Here is a 21,920-nt window from a genome sequence, read left to right on the forward strand (position 1 = left end):
TAATTAGTGCGGCGGTCCAACAGAGACGCATAATGACAAGCACCATAAATCAATATCATAATGCTGAATATTGGACAGGAGTAATGTGATTTCTGCCCTGAGGCTTGTTCAACCATGTTGTGTCTGGAGGATGACGAGTTGTTGAGTCTATGTGAGTTGGTTTTTGAGACAATAACATTTTTCACTTCAAACATAAATCAGACATCATGTTATTACCGTGGCAGGTCCTGGTCTTCTGGTCAGCGTAGAATCCGTGTCCACAGTCGGGCGTGCAGTATCCTTCCATGAGGTAGGTTTGGTCACGACAAGCTCTACAGTGTCCGACCCCGTCACACAGCACACAGTCAGACGAGCAAGCTGAAGAAGACGTAGATTAGTTGGTCAGTGTTAGAAGGAAAGTTTTAAAAGCTTTTACACCTTTTATATTCACTCTTTGTGATGTTATATAGCTAAACCACACAATGTGGTTTTTTTTATATTTCCATTCTCACATTTCTACTTAAAAATCTTGTTACTGTGTTGGACACAATGTTCCTACAATCCTTTTTTCCTCCAAAGACATTTTCAGGCTTCCTAACTGTATTTATTTCTCATTTTTAAGCCAAATTGATAAGCTGACCTTGCACATAAACCTGTTTTTGAAATCATGTCTTGGACTCCTTAAAGGGACAGTGTGTAGCGTTTTTAGTTGTTTAGTGGCAAAAATCTTTGTCTACATTCATAAATATGTCATTATTGGTGTATTATTACCTCCACCAATAATCTGACTTATTCTCGTTAACAGAGAATTTTGGATTTGTTTCTACATTGGGCGGGTAAGTCCTTTGGGGGGTTCTATAACGTTCTGCCATCTTGAAAATACATCCGCCAGCAAAGGACATATAGCACTACACGGGAAAAGCCCCGCCTTTGGCGTTATCGTTGAGAGCCAGGCCTGTGCTGTGTGACTGAGAAGCTGAAGGAGAGGAGCAAGAAATGCTTCACTACTACCCCAGCACTACTGCCGCATAACAAAGTCCCACTCTTTGAGCATAATGCAGCATCATGCATATGCAGCATCATGGGAGATGGAATCCTTGTCGCCAAGAAAGCACAAAAGCGAATCAAAAAGGCAACGTGACCGGTGAATTCAAAAAACGAGGGTCAACATTGGGGTAGCTTTTCCCAGGTGGAGAGAGCTGCTGAAGGAGAAAGGTTTTAAAAGGATGCTGTGACTGGCCTGCTGGCCTGCCTGTCATTTTCTTCCCAACAGGCAGGCCAGACCAATGCAATCACAGGCCAGCGTTGCTGTCAGTGGCGCAGTGATGCGAGGAGAGGAGAGGGATGAGGTGTGTGAGGTTGAGCCACTTGTCAGTTGTCATAAGACAAGACGTGATTGGTTTGTTTCCATTTACACCTGCCAGTCCTATGTTGTAAACACAGCCAGCATGGTGAGGAGGGGGATTGTCAACTCGCGTCACGTGTGTCTGTGTAGGAGCCTGAATGAATACTCCATGTAGTATCGGATGGCATGGTTTCATCAGTGTTATCATAGCTTTTTGGCACACAGCGGCTACCGTTGTTGCAATACACATTTCAAACAGTGAGGCGCTAGAGTGCAACATCAGTTTGAATGCAATATATGATTTCAACGTCAGATGGGAGAAATTCCTACACACTGTGGCTTTAAAGGTTCAATGTGTAAGATTTAAGGGGATTTAGTGGTGAGGACTGCAGACTGCAACCAGTTGAAACTTCTCCCGGCTAGATTTAATCTGGTAAAAACACACAATAATACTGTTCCACATTACAAATCTGTGGGTTTTTTCCAATGCTGCCTGTCATGGAGGGGCTTCTAACTACAGTGGCTGATATGAAAATGTGAACAGCCCTATCCAGAGCCTGTGTTTGTTTTTTTCATTCTGGGCTACTGTTGAAAATGGCAGTGCAAAATGTGAATCTCCAGGGATGATGACCTGCTCCCTATGTAGATATAAACAGCTCAGTCAAAGGTAACAAAAACACAGCTATTATTATTTTCAGGTGATTATACACTAAAGAATATATACTATACTATATTATACTCCATTTCTGCCGATTTATCTCCCTAAATCCTACAGACTGGACCTTTAAATAGGCATGAAATACAAGAAATTCACAAAAAAGCACTGTTTTCAATGAAGCCTTACGTTTGCAGATTTGGGAGGAGGCGTCCAGGAAGTAGTTTCTGCCACATTCCAGCACACACTGACCCTGCAGCGTGGCGTAGGGAGGCTGGCACTGATGGCACTGCCCGGGACCCCGACACTCCAAACAGTGATCGTCACAGCCTGGCAGAGAGACAGAAACACACTGAGAGCGTTAAACACAAGGATCAAACTGAAGTGACAGGAAGTTGGAGCTTCAGAGGGAATGACTAAGACATGAAAAACATTTATTCTATAATATTTTCAAACTTGAAATGCACATTTACTTCATTTCTAGTTTTCTGTGGATTACATTCAGATTTTAATGATGACAATTTGGCACACTGGAGAATATTTTGCATGTAATAAAAACATTATTATGATTATATTACAGTACGGTGGTTCACATCAATTAAAAAAGAGCTGTAAAGAACTTTAATGTTCTTAACAAGAGGAATTTGACCTGAACAGTTCATGGAAAACCATCAGAGTTCAGACTGGTAAAGGGGTCTCAAGGAACCTCTTGGATCCCCTGCTGCTGATTAACTGTTTTAATAAGAAACAGATGATAAAAAAAATCTCTGAACAGCTATTTCAACCACTCACTAATGCAGGAAGATAAAAGAAAAACAGAGCAAAAGAAGGATAAATACATGCAGCTGGTGCTACAGATTATTCTTTATTTTATTCTGCAAAATTTGCATTTTGGTTTAGATGCTAACAGCATTTTGTTGTCTCAGTGCCCGTACTCTGTGCAAAGACAATAAAGTTTAATCTAATCTAATCTATCGTAGCTGCACACATTCATTGTTGCTCAGTGTGATGTGAGTCAGCTTATCTGCTCTCTGCTGAACTGACCGAGACATTTGTCTCCGTCCTGATAGGAGCCGGGGGAGCACCCCTCAGTGCACACTCCATCCTGCAACACGTATCCCTCCATGCACAGCAGGCAGTCTGTCCGCAGAGGGCCTTTACAGGCGTTACAGCTCCAGTCGCACTCTGGAAACAGGTTGGAGAGCAGCAGAGGAGGAGGAGGTGTGTATGTGTTTGTGTGCGGGGATGTCGGGATTAGAAGTGAGAGCAAAAGGTGAGAGCAGGACAGAAGAGAGGAGGGAGAGAGAGAGCAAGAGAGATTAATAAACTCTTTTCAACAAGGGGATTTATTCCAAACCTGTTTGTGTTTTTTAATTCCCTTTCTCTCTTATCACCTGCACATCTGTTGTGTTTGCGCTGCGCTCCATTAATATTGACAAGAGAATTAAACACAATTAGGACAAATAAAACCCTCTGTGTTGGTGTGTTGGTGTTGTATTCAAAGTAAAGTAGGACACAGATTTCACAAAGAAGAGATGACTTACTGCGATTACAGAGGAAACTAGAAGGCCTTTATATCATACAGAATATAAAGTTTCGACAAAAAATGTTTATGTTGTTTAATGATTATTAAACTGACATGTTAAAGAGTGTGCAGCCAGGCTAATGGCTTTATTGGACAGTTATGCCAATCGTAAAGAAAACCAAATTGTAAGACGGATAAAAGTTTGTTTTGATCCTCTGGTGAAGTTAATTAATAAACTGCTCACTTTAAATGACTTTGGTAGTTCATAAAGCAAGGGTTTAGCATGTTAAGAGCATTATGATATCATCGCCAAACGTATTATCATGACCTCGGTGGGGAGAAACGTTCAATAGTTGTAAAGTAATTTCACTCAAGAACTGTCGACATGCTGGACGTGCAACACAGAAACTCATTAAGATACACTGTCTAGTATAAGGGTCTGTGGAAAAAAACAATCTGTCCATTGGTTTGTGAGATTTTTTGCTTTTTAGTAAAGTGTTGGACCAACTGACTGACTCACATTGGTATCCCTTGAGCAAGGCCACCATGGTTGCTAACAATTAACATCTTTATTTTTCTGGTAAACTAATTATTGGACTATCAGTGAACTTTTTCTGAGTCATATGGTGAGGAAAAGAAAACTGCGATCCACATTTAGATCTTAATATAAGTTCCACATTTTTATATTTACCCAAAAACATCCTCATTTCCTTGAAATGACTAAATCCTGAAGAGGAGATTCTTTTTGATCACTGTCCTGCTGGTAAACACCACCTCATGAGAAGCAGTAACACATCATACCGTTCATATCTTCACCCTCTACCATTTGTCACAGTCCTGCCAGAGGCCCTCAGACTTCTGTTTAAGACTATCTACCATATCTTTAATCTCTCTTTGCTTTCACATGTTTCTTTATTGAGGATTTTGTTCTCTAGGTTTTAGGTCTTCAGTCTTACTTTGTTGCGTTTATTCAGTCATGTTTCCTGTTTCATTTTCTTATATCTTCTGTGTTGTTTCTGGTTTCATTTCTTTGTGTTCTTTGTGTCAGTCACTCCCTATATATACTAACCCAGCTCTTTGTTCGTTGTCTGCACCTCCTCCACTGATTTGTTTGAGCTGTTTTGTCCTTGAGGTGTTTTTCCCCCTAGAGTTTAGTTTTCCAAGTGTCCTGGACGCATTTTGGATTTACCTCCACCTGCTGCCTGCCATTACCTGCATTCCTCTAGACTCCAGGGTTGTTACATTTTTGACAGTAAATCATTGCACTTTTCCTGCCTGCCTCCTCATCAGTCAGTTCTGCACATGGGTCCAAACCTACATAGTTGAAACTCTGACACCATTTACTTTCTTACATCACAGCAGGAGAGTAGAAAGCTACTACACTACACTACACTAAACTACAGGGTTTTCCTGAGAATCCAAAAAAGCTTAGAGGTAAAATTAGGGGGTTCTCCTGAGAAAAAGATCATTGATAAATCCAAATGAATGTAGGTTGTTTGTAGAAGTGCTGACGGGGTTATACTGCTAGAGATCCTCTCAGGGAAATTTCCCTTGTGGCTCAAAGTCTCCCAGAGGGTCCTCAAAGCCCTTTCAGTTTTCAGAGAGCAGCAAGCAGTGCTGCTTTCTATCGCTCTGGGTTCATCCAAGGTTCAGTGGATTATCCAGGTAGCGACTGCGGCTAGCTGGGGGGATAAACACAGCGTCATGGGCTGGATGGCTGAAACCACCTGTCGAGGTGGGAGGCACTGCTAGCTGCCTCACAGGAAATCAAACTGTCTATCTTGCCACTAGCGGTTAGCTTAGTTTCTAATCCCGTGTTAGACATGGGAGGCGGTGGTTCCATCTCAGGGGCCAGTTCCTTTGGGCCCCTGATACCTGTAAAAATCTCATTACATTGAACCAAATCGCTGATAGAGGGAAGTCTGCGAGGTGACGTTTTGTTGGAAGTAGTAAGCTTCACATGAAATGGCTTTCTGTGAATTAGAGTTGATATCAGTGTTAAGCCAGCATGACAACACAGTCGGGCTGTTTGCATTCTGAACCTAAATCCCATCTAGTCATTACTCTTCGAGATAAGCACAAAGGAGAAAACATATTTTCACACATCTTATTTGTGAGTTGGCACTAAAGCGGAGTGAGATTCAGTCTGACGGGAAGTGGTCGGGGCTGGTTAGTGTGTAATTAAATATACGAACAGAGTTATTGCATGCAGAATGAAAAAAGGACAAGTTAGTCAGTGTGGTCATGGATCCTCTGAGGCTCATTCATCAGCTTCTCTGCACACTGGAAGATTTAATACTAAGTTAAAAAACGCACAAGCAATGTTTAGGATTTGCATATCTGGTCCCACAGTTTATTACTTGATCAATGGACCCCATAAACTCGATGTAGCACACTGCACTACATGCAATATGGATGGAGAATAATTTATGGATATCATAAAGGGCGCACTACATATGCTCATTATTAACCCAGTGTTTCTCCCTCTCCTTCCCTGTGCCCCTGCAGTGTGTGTTGGGTTGTCACGGTGATGGCTGCGTACCTCTGCAGGCCCGGGTCGTGGTGTTGAGGTAGTACTGATGGGCGCAGCTGTCATATTGGCATTCTCCGAACAGCAGCACCTTGGCCGGGTCACGGCAGGATGTACAAACCCCGGCCATGTCGCACGTCAGGCACTGGCTGTCACACGCTGCAGGGACATGGAGGTCAGGTTAGATACAAGGTCAGAGAGGAAGAGATCAGTGACAGGATGTAATTACACCAGCCGCCACCAGATACTGGCTGAATGTAGCTGTGTTGAATCCAGGGATGGTCAAAGTATTGAACACTTGGACAATATGGTTTTATCATGTTTCACATTTGTCATCATTTCTGACACTTTTGTTGCACAACTTTTGTTGAGTTTGCAAATGATCCACCGGCTCATAAGACTACAGTTACACTATGACTATGACATCCAACAAGAATGTGTTGTGTTGTTTTGCCTGTTACATCCATGTCTGTAAAAACATGGATGCTTCACACACATCATCCCCCCGACAGCACAGAGTAAAGTGTTTTTCATACTGCAGAACATTAAGATGTCACAGTGATGTTGACTTTTGACTTTTCAGACTTAAATTGTCATCACTTCCTCTTGGCCTTTGAGTACCAAATTCTAATCAGTTCATTCTTAAGTCCAAGTGGAAGTCTGTGCCAAATTTAAAAAAAATTGCTCGAGATATCCTGTTCACAAAATGAGACTGGCACAAGGTCATGGTAACCTTGACCTCTGACCACCAAAATGGAATTAGTTTGATGAGTCCAAGTTAACATTTGTGCCAGATTTGACACAGACATGGTCACAGTGACCTTGACATTAAACCACCTAAAACTAAGCAGTTTATCAGTTTGTTGAGTCCAAGTAGACGTTTGTGCCAAATTAAAAAAAAATAATTCCCTCAAGGCGTCTTGAGATGTCATGTTCACAAAAAAGGACAAACACAAGGTCACAGGGACCTTGACCTTTGACCATCAAATTCTGATCAGTTCATCCTTGACTCGAAATGGATGTTTGAGCCAAATTTAAAGAAATTCCCTCAAGCTATTCATGAGATATCGCATTCACAAAAATGAGATGGATGAAAGGTCATGGTGACATTGACCTTTGACGACCAAAACTGAATGTATCTTTGAGTCTGAGTGAATGTTTGTGCCAAATTTGGAAAAAAAAAAAAAAGTCCCTCTAGGTATTCTTGAGATATGTCCTTCACAAGAATGAGACAGATAAGGTCACAGTGACCTTGACCTTTAACCACCAAAGACTAACTGGCTCATTGTTGAGCCCAAGTGGACAATTGTGCCAAATTGACAGAAATTCCCTCAAAGCCCTCTTGAAATATTGTGTTCACGAGAATGGGATGGACGGACGGACAAGGGGATTAGATGGACAACCTGAAAACATTATGCCTCTTATAATGCCACAGCTATTACTGGCACAGAAGCATAAAAATAACCCTCACATCTATAGGAAATTGCGCTGAAAGTCAGGCAACACACAAAAGCAAAAACAGCTAATTCTGTGCGCAGGTCCAGGAATCATTCAAAGGATTTATTAGTAAGTCAAGGCAGGGCATTTATAAATATTTGTACAATTTTCTCATCAACCAACTGCATGTACTTGAATGAAAAAAAATCCTGGCTCATGCATCCCATGATTATCTTTCAATACGTTTATTTTTAAGCAGCCTTGGCAGAGGTATGCACTGTCTGAGTGCTTTGTAGTCACTAAAGCTTCTGCAAATGTTAAGTCAAATTATTCTGAATACCGGTAGCTGTATGTGTCAGCTTTTCTCAAGGCAACATAAGACGACTTATGTAAGTTCAAACAATACAGAGCTCCTGCTTCAATCGCAGGTACGTCAGTCACGAATACTGTAAATAGATATAGTGCAGAAGGTGGAGAAGGACATTAGTGAACTGTATCAGTAAAGATTCAAAATGTTACTTTAAAGTATGTATCAGTGTAATGTAGTTTGAATATCATAAGTAAAGTATTGATTGTGCAGGAAAGTGTTCCCTGTCAGTGTTTTCCTTTGTATGTTGCATTCTACTGCTGTCAATGTTTAAGGCCGTGCTCATTTTAACTCCTTAATATACTGTTGGATAGTTTAATCTACAGACCTTAGATCATTGTATGTTTGTAGTGTGACTTCTCTGTGAGAACCACATATTTTTAAAAAGTCAACTTTTCATGGTGTCAAAAAAACAGCCCTGTTTTCAGCTTTGTGACGATGCATTTTCCAGCTGATCCAAGATGGTTTTTAGAGTTTATTTAGCTTAAAAAGTAGGAGAATTTTCTCAACACATAAAGGGACACATCATCCTTCAGTTTATCACAAATGTTCAACATCAGCAAATCTTAAGATACATTGTTTTCACTGGAAAGGAAAAACTGTGATCTAAAAAGCAACTAACACTGTCAGACAAATGTAGTGCAGTAAAAAGTACAATATGGAGGAGAAGTATAAAGTTATTATTGTGCTGTGCAGTGTTTTCATTATTTTGTCCACCGCCTGTGAGTCATCAAGGGATCCCCGGACATCATGTAATCTCAGATGTAATCCTGGAGGTGTTACCGCTATAGATTCTGTGCACCAACATCCCTGAATCTGTATATCTTATCTTCCAGGTGAGAAGGATGCAGAGGCAGTTACCCTACTTACCCTGACACATCCTGTGACCATTATCATAGTAACCGAGGGGACATTTGGGAGCGCAGTGACCAGAGGGCAACACAACGCTGCCGGCGGGGCAGGAGGTACAGGAGAGGGGCCCTGCCCCACTGCAGGCATCGCATGATGGATGGCATTCTGGGTAAAAAGAAAAAGAGAATGTCTGTGACAACATGCAGGCTCCACACACATCTTCCCCCTATGCACAGAAGATCTACACAATCAGCACAGTCACCCGAGATTAATGTCATCAGTTCAGTATCTGACCAAATGTCTCCCCCTCTGTTCCTGAGATATGACGTTGAATAACAGCCAGAAAGAGATTTTTACAGAACTTTACGATGTCACAGTGAAGTTGACCTTTGACCTTCACTTGATTGTGCTATCCTATTAGCTTTTTTTTGTAACATTTTGGCATACTTAGCATATGAATTCTTTAGTTGTGGGCAAAAACATATCTGTAAGGTCACAGTGACCTTGACCTTTGACCACCGAATTCTACTCAGTTCACTGTTGAGTTCAAGTGAACATTTGTGCCAAATTCAAGGGAACACCCTCAAGGTGCTCATGGTTTGAGAGCACTCCCTCAAGGTCAAAGGTCAAGGTCGCTGTGACCTTGACCTTCGACTACCAGATTCTAATCAGTTCATCGTTTAGTCCAAGTGGATGTGTGTACCAAATGTGAAGCAAGTGCCTCAATTTGTTCTTGACATATGGCATTCACAAGAAGAAGACAGACCAGGTCACAGTGACCTTGACCTTTGATCTACGACCACCAAAATCTAATCAGTTCATCCTTGAGTCCAAGTGGACAATTCTGCCAAATTTTGAAGTCCCTCAAGGCGTTCTTAAGATATTGCTTTTATGAAAATTGGATGGACGGATGAACAACCCGACAACATAATGCCAGAGGCATAAACATGTGAGATAAAATAGAATAATGCAGCATGAACGTGTCACAACCGACAGTATCAACACATAAACTTACTGCTATGAATTTATGAACGAGGTAAACAGTAAAATAACGCAGCATTGTTGGGAACTGACCCATGGAAGCATAATACAAGGAGAACATGATATGAGAACAGAATATGCAGTGTGAAATCATAACTGTAGTTACACACCCACTGTGAACATCTTGAAACTCTCAGAAAAGTTGGAGGACTAAAAGCTGCTGAAATATCAAGTCCTTGATGAAAAAAAAAAAATCTAAATTCTAATTAAAGCCACATTCTTGAGTTTAAAAATACATATTCATAAGTCTCACTAATCACTATCAAGGGTCTAATCATTCTCAGATTGCTCTTCTGCTCACACTCCCCACACCCCACCACCACACACTTCTTATATCCAGCCGTGCATATTAATTATCAACACCACCAAAAAACGGCTGAAAAGATGGAAACTTCACTAAAATTCACTCTGAGGTGGCGAAATGTATCATCAGGCCTGAATCAACAGCATCTGTGTGTAAGCAGAGGTTTATTTGTGCTTGTTTGGTTTGTATATACAAGTGCTATTTCTGTCTATCTTTCTTTTTGCATACATATAGGCTGTGTGTGTGTGTGTGTGTGTGTGTGTGTGTGTGTGTGTGTGTGTGTGTACATGGAGGTGAGTGCCTATGGCTCAGCTAAATGAGACTCCAGAGGTTTTGCTCTCGCAGCCTGAAGCTTCCTGTTCACACTTTGCATTTACATCTGTGCGCAGATTTACAGCAGCTCCGTATGGAGGCAGCGGCTGCAGCTGCTGAGCTGCTAAACCACAGCATGATGATGAAGGTGATGATGATGAAAAGGCGACAATGATTATGACGAGGACCAGGAGAATAGAGATGATGGTGGTCAGGGGGATTAGGATGATGAGGAGGGTGATAAAGACAGTAGGTGGGTTTCCCTCCATATGTAGCGCAAATTTTCACCACATTTATTTAGAAAGTTGGCAAAAGAAAATGTGACCTTATGAACTTTTTCAGCCACTGCTGTTACGTGAATACTGGGAATGGGTTCGCTGAGATAAGAAGAAGGTGGCGCTAATTTTCCCCTAATTAAAAGAACGCCAGTCAAGCGTCAAACAGAGGAAAACAATGGATGTATAATAACGCAGAACACAGTGGACAATGGAAAGTTTTGAACAACTAAATACAGCTCTGTGCTCTTGAAGTTCTTAGGAGTCCAGAGTCCTGTAACAGCCCTGTGTGCATCCATAAGTGTGTACAAAGCAAGACGCAACCTCCAGGGCTGAAACATGAACCTGGAAGTGGCAAAACCCGCAGTTCCTCTAATGACCACTTGAGGCTGGCTCCAGAAGCCAGTCCCCATAAACCTCCATGTCAAATAACCCAACTTTACAGCAGAAATAAACATGTTTACAGCCTGGTACAGAAACAGTTTTGGTCCTGATAGCTAATTCCAACATTCACGGCAACTACAGGGGTCCAGTTTTTATATAATTCATCTGTTTACATTTTATTAAGGTTTAAAGTTATGCATTTTTAAGGGTGAGGCTGCTTTTAGTGACAGGTGGGTGCTGTTCATTGACAAGTCGCTTCCACAGCGACAACGTAACCATGGTGTAAACTCAGATTTACAGGTGTAGTCGTAGCTGTTGCTATTTCAGTGTGTTTTCAGTTTATACAGTGAACTGTGACGTTTTGGTCGCCTAAAAAGTCTTGTTTAGTGTTTGGTTGGACTAAAAGACCCTCTAATGTTGTGTTCTAGAGCTTGAACGCCAGAATATTTTGTGATGACTCGCTTCATATAGGCAAAAAAACTCGTGTCATAAGCATGTGAAATCACTGAATCGATGAATGAGCTTCCGCTGGTATGTTCTTGGAGTCATATGACCCTGAAGGATCTCAATGATGGTTGGCTATCGTGGGACAATTGGTAACTGAACTTCAGATTTTCCAAACAGAAACATAAAATCGCACTATTTGCATCATTCTTACCACTTAATTCGTGTCATTTTCACTGTGTCCATCGCGCTACCAGGTGGGAATTTGCGTCTAATCATGTCTTTACATTGACTTTACAAATATATCACTCACGCAAATTGTTTTATTCGCACCTGGTGTGAACATAACATGAGGAGTAAGATGTTTTTCTCTGGCAAGTTCATTTTGATTCAATGGTTTTAAGCTAGTTTTTAACTAGCAGAAATTAGCATTAGCAGCTAACTAAGGTTAGCTTAACCATCTTGTCCAAACAATGTCACTTCTGGCTCCAAAAATTTAAGATGGCAACAGCGAAAACGCCAAACTGGATGCTTCAAAAAAGGAGTCCACAAACCTATGGGTGACGTGACGGTGGCTAAGTCTATTATTTAATACAGTCTGGTTAAAAACCTCCAGTGCCGACAAAGAGAGCTTGCAGTGTTATTTGCAACGGCAGTATGTCATGACTGTTGCACTCAGTAGTGTGTACCTTTAATTAATACACCATCTGATGAGAATGATGAGAAAATGTTGATGAGTCCAGTAATGATAATGTAATAATAATCGCTATAATGATTCCAATGGGGGTGATGATAGCCATATAATCCTGTACTAGTGATTCACTAAAACACTTCTCGTCTTTTTCCAACATGAAGCCTTTTGTTCTCTCATTTCTCGCGCACAGTAACAGTTTAAACAATAATACAGGTTTCCTCAAACACAGTAACTCCTCCAAATCCCCAAATATCTGCCCAGTCATTGTTTTGAATCTCTACACAGTTTGCAGCTGAGCGTTAAAGCATCGACAGTGAGCTGGGAGTAAATTTGGGGATTTAGTGCACTACTGGGCATTATAACAGAATCAGGAAGTGTATCTCTGAGCAGTTTCCTTATGTCCTTCTACAGCCTGAGGAGATGAACACTGGAATAAATTCCACTGCTAAATAAAAAGAATAACCCGTGACATAGTAGAGACTTATTCATAAAGCAGAATGGTTATTTAAACACTGGCTTTGTATTCAGTCATTCTTCTCTGAAGAGGGTCAAGAAAAAAAATTTGTACCAGGTCAACAACATGACCCCAATTTCAAGATCTTAGATGGATGAATAAAACATACAAGCGTTGGTGGTATTATTCTTGCATGTTTTACATTCAGGGGAGCTCCAGCCTGACCTCTGACCTTGGTATATACTGTATATAGGCAGGGAAGTGAAAGTCCTTACTGATGCAGGCTCCGTGCCAGCCGTAGTGTCCGTGGGGACAGTGGGAGACGCAGTGGTCGCCCAGCAGCCAGGTCCTCGGCACTTTACACCACAGACAAATGCTGCCAACGCCCATCTGGAGGTCAGCTGTGCAGCGCTGACAGTCTGAGCTGCACTCTGTAGGAAGGACACACATGAGAAGAAAGGCTTACATTTCTTACATCATCACACTGTATACAGATAAACAGCAAGCCAACATCAAAGTCAGTTCTGTCTGGATAGTAAACTCATGAAAACTTCCATGAGATCTCATTTTCCATGTTTTAAACATGCATTTCAACCTGAAACCATTATCTGTGCCTAAACCTAACCAGACCTAAACCACAGCACTGTCACACCATAAAACAGCAAGACAAGAATATTTTTAGGAGGTTTGCAAGAGTCTGCAAATCTAAGGTTACCACCGAGCCATCAAAGTCACAAGTTGCTTCTACCGCTGTACTTTTGTTCCGTCACCAAGATGAAGTGCCTGGAAAAATCCTGTTTGTGTTTAAATTTCTGTTTTTGGATTCAGAGGGAACACAGATTCTTGTGATATCACAAGATCATGCGAGAACAATGGGATCACACTCAAATCCATCTTGTCAGGCTTTAAGTCACATGTCACAAATCAGCATGCTGTGAGGAGCAGTATGAGTATATATCTCTATCACCAGTAATATCTGTACTGGTGATGAAGTAAAACCCATTTAGATAGCTATATTTGATCTGTTACTCTTGTGATTAAAACTGACCTGAATCCTGAGATTGTTCTGTGAGTAGTTTTCCAATAAATAATAAATATAGCAACTTCTAATCAATTTCAGGCTTAAATGAACAACTTCTGGTTTGGTCCCACCCATTTCTAGTCCATGCAACACCCACTTCTGGTTCTAGCTGCACCCATTCTGAGTACATTTACAGATACAGATAATTTAGGTGGTTGAACAGACACAGATATAGGTACAGGTACAGATACAGATACAGGTACAGATAATGGTGTACTTGCCCAACCCACTTACAATTTAAACTCCACCCACTAATGTCATAAACCCCACCCATTCCAGGTGCAGATACAGATAATTTAGTTGGTTGAACAGATAGAGATACAGGTACAGGTACAGGTACAGATACAGATACAGATGTAGATGCAGATACAGATACAGATAATTTAGTTGGTTGAACAGATACAGATAATAGTGTACTCGCTCATCCCTACAGTGTAGTTTATACATGTATGATGACATGGAGAGGTGACTGCTCGTTCAAACCAACCATGGCGGCTCCTACGGAGGTTAGCATACAGTGTAGATGCTGCAGTAGCATCAGTTATATCAGAACTGGAGAGTATTTCTCATTGACGGTTTTTCTAGATGGAAAAGATGTTTTCACTCTTCTCCCTATAGTTGGAGATCAAATATATGGACATTTACAGGATCTAAAAGGGTTTCTCTCTGACATCCAAGGTTGTCAAAAAGGTTTTATGTCTGTGGTCAACAGTCTAAATCCAAGATCTCTGGTGTTTCAGTGTCAAACTGAGGGCAGAGACAAGGCTGATGAATCTTCATACAACCTTCTGTAATACTTGAATAACAAACCAGGACTTCCATTTATTCAGAAAAACTTTTTGATCTATATTTACTTCAAAAAATCTGTAATCTTCTGAGAAGTTTCAAAACCTGTGGGAGCTTTCTGAAAAAAAACATACAAAAGAAAGGCAACACATGGAGACGAGCAATTTCTGAAGAATAATTACACAAAAGAAACATTTAGAAAAGTAAGATTTTAATGAGGATGTGTCGCGTAGAAGTGCTGGAACTGGGTGTTAAAATACACCAATTAATCCTAAGTAATGATTCTTTAGTGAGAAATAAAACTGGAAAAGAAATTAGGGCTTAACACACTGTGTCCTATCTGTCTTCTCTTTCCTCATCTATTTACTCTCAATCATAGATTTCCCTATTTCGTTGAGATAAAAGCTGGTTCACGCTGTTCACATACCCACGGACCCGTATATACCCACGGAACGAAGCGCAGCAGGGTTGCTGAAATGGAGCGGAGATTAGCAGAACAATGATGAACACCTTGTGGCGTTTTATCTGATGGTGTCTGGGTTGTGTCTGGCCGGCACAGTGGTGGGGACCTTAAAGTTATCCATCCGTGCTGAGATAACTATCTACTGTGTGAAGCAGAACAACAGGGCTCTGCAGGTGAGGAGTTGTGTGTCCGCCAGGTGAGGGGACAGATAAAGAGGCTCATCACGCAGGGGTGTTGGGAGGCAAGAAAATAAAAGTTAAGACCATGAAAGCACTTCTCGTGGTTAAGGTTAAAGTAAATGAGAAAAGTCTGGAGGGATTACAAGAGGAAAGCAGACGTATATCAAACTGTGTGACAGCAAGATGTGGATTTAGTCAGAAATGCGACAGGTGATCACGTCTACCCTTTATGAGGAGCAGCTGTATTTCACTTTTGAGAGTTTAGAAGTGCTTTCAAGGAGAAAAAGAGAAGATTTTAAAGTGTAGGTAAAAGCGAAAATAAGGAAACAAGTGAATTAAAATGACGCATGAACTACACTTGAAGCAACCTGAATCTTAGACCAAGTGACAACACAGGAAATAAACACACTTCTCATGCAACTTTTTCTGTTCTTACCTGACACAAACTCAAAAAGAGCACGTGTTGTTTTTAACATCGTTGCCCTGCAACACAGGCATGCTATCTTTAACTCCCTGTTTCCATGGCTTGGTTAAACATACTCGTACTTTCTTTAGACTACTACTTTTTTATTCCATTGTTTCATTTCCTATAAAAAGATGCAGAAGTTTTAGAAGTGAGATGGTGCTGACTCTGCTTACACCAGCAGAGTCTGTCTCCAGGCCCTGAGGGTGAAACCCTTGTTTACCTTCAGTCTCGAGTCTTAAAAACCAAAGATCTGAGTGCTGAATCATACATTTTCATTCCTCCTGTGTGCCTCCACATTCTGCCATGTGGCTTGAGTTTTAGGCTCTGATTGTTTGGCTCGTGGTTTCATTTTGGTTAAACTCAGTCCTGTTGATCTATGTTTCACAGACTGGGACTAAACAAGACTAAACACTGAGAGGCACCAGTTGAGGAAGTTTAGAGTCAAGAGGAGAGACAGTGAATTAACTGGAAACTTATCTACTTTTGATAATACCAACCCATGAGAGTTTGTTTTGTTACAGAGCTCTCAGTGAGTAAGGTAAGGAAACCTTTAATGTCCCCGAGGGGCAATTTGAGATACAGACAGTAGTCTTGACTACAACAAAACAGACACACAGGAGGAAACATAACACACAGTATCCAGTATCACACACTGCCAGAGGTAAATCATGGATATTAATAATCACTGCTGGTTAAGAAAAGCAACAGCAGACGGGACAAAGGACAATCTGTAACGCTTAGTGCTGCATTTAGGGAGGCAAAACCTCTGCCCCAATGGAAGCATGTGAAACTCAACATTTAGAGGTGACCCTGTCTGCGTACGGATGCTGGAGGTAATTAAAAGTAATACCAGTGATCTTACAGCACAACTTGGCCACTTCTTCCAACTTGTTCTTGTTTTTATGGCTCACGTTATCAAACCAACAATGTTAGAGGAAAAAACTGATGTGATAAAAGAAGAATGGAACATTTTCATGACACTCCTTTCTACATCAAAACTTCTCAGCTTCTTGTCATCTAAGACAGTGCCCAGACACTAAAGACACGTTAAAGTGGAGGAAAGACTGGTCACACCAAATCACAAATTCATCCAGTACTGGGCCATGATCGTGTTATGATCCATGAAGAAGGCTTACAATAACAGAGTCATCCCTGTACTTGAGGACAAATCTTGATGCGTGATTACTCTGACATTCATTGTGTATAAACAAAATAAAAGCGGAGAAAGAACACAGATTCCTAAACTAAAAGAAAGGGCTAGATAGTAGATAGAAGCATGTAATTGCAGGTTCTAGACTTTTCTGAGTCACGCTCCTGTACTAACGTAGCTTCATTTGCTGTCCTTCTTTGACTCGATTCTCTCGAGTCACATGACTTCAAGTAGAGACAAACTCAAGTCACAAATCTGGTGAATTTAGACTTAACTTGACAAAATCAAGAAAGACTTGCAAATACCAATTCATTTCTTCCTTTAATTAAAACTAAAAATGTTTGCAGCAAAATAACTCGCTGCAAAGAGTCAACAATGGATATCAGCAGGAGGAAAAGGTAGCTGTGGTAGTGCAGAGAATCTCAGCTGTGGTCAACTAAGGCCCAGTCCCATTTCTACCCCTTAAATCTTCCACTTGGTATTGAGTGCACTTGTTTACGACATAACCCTTGATGAGGGGAGTAGGACATATTAGGGTAGAGATCTTTCCCTAAGAAATGGGACACCACTTCATGCAAATTGGCGTGGCCGACATGCAGGCGTATGTCACGCGTAGTAGCGATGCAAGATACCGGTAGTCATTCAGGTATGAAAATGCCAGCGTTGTGGCGTGTGCTATGTTTATTTTTCTCCGTCTGAAAAACAATGGAGCAATGGAGAAGAAATGCTGAAAACAGGAGGCACCTACGACGTCTTCTAGTCGATTTTGTTTGGGTAACTCGATTTGTTTAAATATTTTGACACCAACCGAGTTGCTGATGAGTTTACGCTCTGTTGTTTGTATAGCCTACATTCTGATCGTACAGTAACAAATTGTTTTCCAAAACTTGCCGAAGTTGCTGACTTCGCAAGGTGTTCTGGGAAACTTCATCTTCCACTTCGTTGAATGTGTGGGTCGGGGCTCCCTTGGAATCTAGGGCGGGTTTTAAATGTTGGAAACCACTTCCACTACCTCAATCCTCAAAACACTGCTGGCAACACAGAAAACATTCAGCTTCAAAATAAAGATTGACTGTAACTGCATCACAGAAGTATTATATCAAGGCACACCTGATTAGTTCACTTTAAAACCAAGCACCAGCCTCTGGGGCTGAAAAATGAAGCCAATGTGGCAGTGCCAAAAACTGCAGTTCCTCAAATGGCCACTTGAGGGTGGCTCCAGAAGCCAATCAATCTCCATAGACTTCACAGTAGAAATAAACATGGTTACTGTCTGGTACCCTGGTCTCTATAGCTAATTTCAACATTCATATAATTAAGGGCGTGGCCACAGTGACAGGTGGTTACTGTCACAAGCTACCACCTGTCTGCTTGGCCTCATGTTAGCAAGTCACTGAACTTGACCTCTTGGCTGTGTTTGTGGTGTTGGTGCCTACTGGAGAGTTTTTTATGCAATTATTGGACAAATTATACGGCTGTACGAACAATCTATTTCAAAGAAGTGTGTTTTTTGGTAAGTTATGTCACTAAGTAGCTAATTAGCCAGCTAATTAGAGTTAGCCTTGGGTATTTTACCAGCAGTGTCTGTCTCTATGTTGAGTTACAGTTTGACAACATGGAATTTTTATGGTAGATTTATGTGTAACATTTGTCAAATCACTAAAGCCTAGTTCATGTTACACGATTTTCACCATGATTTTGACGTTGCAGAGGATCTTGAGAGCCACCTTGGGTCAGAGGTGAGTCAGCAGATAGTCTGCCACGACGAGTCCTCATGTGTGAACAAGCCTACAAGCAAGTTGCCCCTCGTCTGTGACTGGGACTGGATATCTGGCATGCTAGAAAACTGGAGAAGTGTGACACGACTGACAAAGAGCATCAGCCAATGAGAGGCGGGATACGTCCCACATCAGCACGCAGGAGGACGGAAGAAATGTGAGGAGGACAAGCCAGCAAGCAACAACAACAATGGTGGCATCCACAGGATCAGGAGCTGTCGGACAACCATGATGACAGGTAAAGTTTAGCGCCAGGGAACTTCATAATATCCTGTTTTGTTCACGCGTGACAAAACGTAGTTTGGTGACGTCTGCGCGTTATCTGGGGCTCTGTCAGCGGAGAAATCTTATGGTGTGCACGCACAGGTCGTAACACAGTTGGTGAGACTCCCGATGACAGAAACACACGTCGCCAGGTATGAACACTCAAAAGATTACGATTGTCTCCGCGACTCAAGACTGGTCGGCCAGTCGTGTAATGTGACCTCACTTTAACTTGCTGTGAGATCCATTTTAGATGTTTGGAGTTGAAGAAGTGTAAACTTTTCGTTAAGTGGTTATGGTTAAGATTGGGCATTTTTCACTCAGAAAACCAATTTGGTGAAGTCCATGTAGTCCACGTTTCTCATACATCTGATAATAGCAGACATTTCCCTCAAGACATAAAGTATAATTGAGTGCAAACAGGGTCAATGATGTAGCCACCAGATTGTAAACTATTTTAATTAAATTGGAAAATGTTTTGATCTGTCTTCATTTGTCTGACAGCTATATTTGTCTGCTTGCATTTATTTCGGAGTAGCTGACATTTAACTCAGACAGTGATCATTTCAGAGCAACTGTTCCTCTGACAGCAGTGTGCAGAGCTACAAACTCCTGAGCGTGGCATCTGCCCAGGTGAGTCACACTCTCCTTCTGAAGCAGGTCCAATATCAACAGAGTAAAAGGAGAAGTAGAAAAAAAGAGCTTCCTCTCTGTCATCTCCCATCCACACCTTTCATATCACATCACTTTACAACAAAACACGTATCAGCATTCCTCCTGCCAACACTCTGCAGGCAATCCGGCTCTGGGCGCTAAACAAATGGCTCCACGGTGGAGATAAGATAACTCAGGCGTCAGGGATTATTGACTGTGCAGACTAAAACTGAATATAAAACTAAAATGGTATTGATTTGGGTCCTCAGAGTCCCTCTTTATGGCGTAGTTACCAGTTTTGAAGCGCATAAAAAGGTATGCTGGAGTTATAAATGCATGGCACGCAGACTGGATGATCATATTCTCCTGTGGGCCGGATTTATACCTGACATTATCATGCTTTTTTCCCTGCATCTCCTGAAATATACGGAGCAGAAACTTCTTAAACAAGAGTCATACAGCAAAAATAATGACTCTAATGTTCCTTAATTAGTTACTTTGATGTGACTTGTTGCAGTTGATAAGAGTATAGGACTTGTTTCTGTGAGTTAGGAAGGAGTCTGAGTGCAACAAAAGTTCAGAAAGCAAGAGGAACAAAAGTGGGACATCATCTTTATTTGAAGTTACAGGCGTAAGAGGAGACGGAGCATCGCAGACAGAGAAGCTGTGTGGTCCTCTGACGCTGACTTCACCCTGTCTAGACATGTTGCCCTAACAAAGAATGGATTTACAGATGCAGCTATTAAAGAAGTCCTACTTTTCACGCCAAGCTCTAAATCACTTTTGGCTCTGTAGCCCAAAAACGAAAAAGTTCAGCTGTTTTTTTGGATGCCAAAATTAGGATAAAGATTGTTCTGGATACTGGCTGGGAGGCACTTTTATCTTGTTGTACATTATTCCAATTTAGCTCCACTCTGTCACTCAAACAAAGGCCTGCATTAGTGCAGAACAGATGCAGAACAAATACGTGTGAAGAGAGGTCTTAATCAGACATTCTACTTTACAAGTACGGGACAAGAGCACACAATGACTAAGCAACAACAGTTTAATTGTGTCAACATCATGTGCAGAACATCAAAAGCCACAGCTTTAGTGCTGAAGCTAACAATAATTACAGTGTTAAGGCACAAAGAGCAGCGCATCATATTCTACTGAGCTGTAATTATCTGTCATTTCTCGGTAAAGAAACAAAGGCAACAAAAGATTTAAAGCAAATTTGACAAATGTCTTCTCATACAGAAGTATTTCACGCTCCCATCTTCAGCACATGGAGTTAATTAACTCCAAGTCAGTGTTTTTGTTTCACTCCTAAATAACAATTAAGATATTTTCTTTTTTCTCTTTACAGCCAGCAGAAGTTTATAGGGTTAGTTTGTTTTAATTTTCTTCTATTTTATTTATTTGATGTCGGAGGTCTCCTTCGGTTAGATGAAAGATAAACGCTTTGGATCTTTAGATCATTAACCACCGTAAATACTAAACAAGGCCTTCCTGAGTTCAAACGTCTCGGCTCAGGGTCACACTGAAATGTTACTGCCTGTGCTACTAAAAATAAATTATACAGAGCTTGTAAATTAGAACTTAAATTAGCAAATAAAATGTTAAAATGATGTTAAAATCTGTAAAATGGAGTTATCATGTTCAGCGGTGTAGTAGAGGAGCTAATTCATGTCGGTCTTCAGCTTCAATACATGATAAATGTATGAAAAGAGACATCGACAGCAGCCATTGCTGTAGGCAACAACGTGTCTTTAATGTGTTTCCATGGAGGGTTTTTGTTCTCTATTGACAAGGCTGAAATAAGAAAAGAACATTTTATTCCAATATTCAATATCTTGTTTCTATGGTGATGCATTCCTGTTATCCAACGTGCAGGACTATTTTAAGCTTCGTATGTTGTTAAATAATGGCTCCAACACAATTATGACGCAAAAATAAATTCTAGTCTCTGTAAGCTTTGAGCTTAAGTGTTCCAGAAAACTCTCTTTTGTTTGGACCTTCAGAGCTCAGATCTCAACATTTCCACGTGACCGGCTCTGAAGTCGATTCTCTTTACATCAGACAAGAAAGAGTTCAGAGGAAGGAAGACAGAGAGAGGGAGGGAGGGAGAGGCAGCAGGTTGGCAAGAAAGTTTAACTGCAGCTGATATAACTCCTCATGTGTGTCTCACATCTCAGGCTGAACCTCAGATCAGCATGAGCAGCAAAAACTGTGTGGACTCACTTTTGCAGGCAATTTGCGATTTTATATCAGATTTTTTTGGTTCATGTTAATTTACAGTGAGCCACATCCAACTATTCTGTTGATGCTCAAAAACAACCCTGCGAAGGTAGAAATAAATCTCAGATTCTCATCACCAGCGATAGGAACTACAAATTACAGTCTCAGCAAGCGCACTTCCATCTCTAGGTTGGGTTAGGAACCACCAGAGCAGGAAAAGTGCACCAATAGGAACTTTGCCTAGAAAATTAGGCCCGTTTCCACCGCAGGAATTTCGGGGT

General features: G+C 41.2%; 1 protein-coding gene across 1 annotated transcript in view; it reads right to left on the minus strand.

The window, feature by feature from the left end:
• Positions 1-21,920, minus strand: part of fras1 (Fraser extracellular matrix complex subunit 1) — a 402,098-nt gene that overhangs the window by 141,123 nt on the left and 239,055 nt on the right. Inside the window, exons 20-25 of the mRNA XM_049578302.1 lie at positions 12,874-13,029; positions 8,709-8,855; positions 6,047-6,193; positions 3,024-3,164; positions 2,169-2,309; positions 217-357 (exon numbers count right to left, since the gene is read on the minus strand). Of these exons, the coding sequence (XP_049434259.1) occupies positions 217-357; positions 2,169-2,309; positions 3,024-3,164; positions 6,047-6,193; positions 8,709-8,855; positions 12,874-13,029 (873 nt within the window). The remainder of the gene's footprint in view (positions 1-216; positions 358-2,168; positions 2,310-3,023; positions 3,165-6,046; positions 6,194-8,708; positions 8,856-12,873; positions 13,030-21,920) is intronic.

This window comes from Epinephelus fuscoguttatus, linkage group LG6 (assembly GCF_011397635.1).
Source record: "Epinephelus fuscoguttatus linkage group LG6, E.fuscoguttatus.final_Chr_v1".
NCBI classification, from domain to species: Eukaryota; Metazoa; Chordata; class Actinopteri; order Perciformes; family Serranidae; genus Epinephelus; species Epinephelus fuscoguttatus.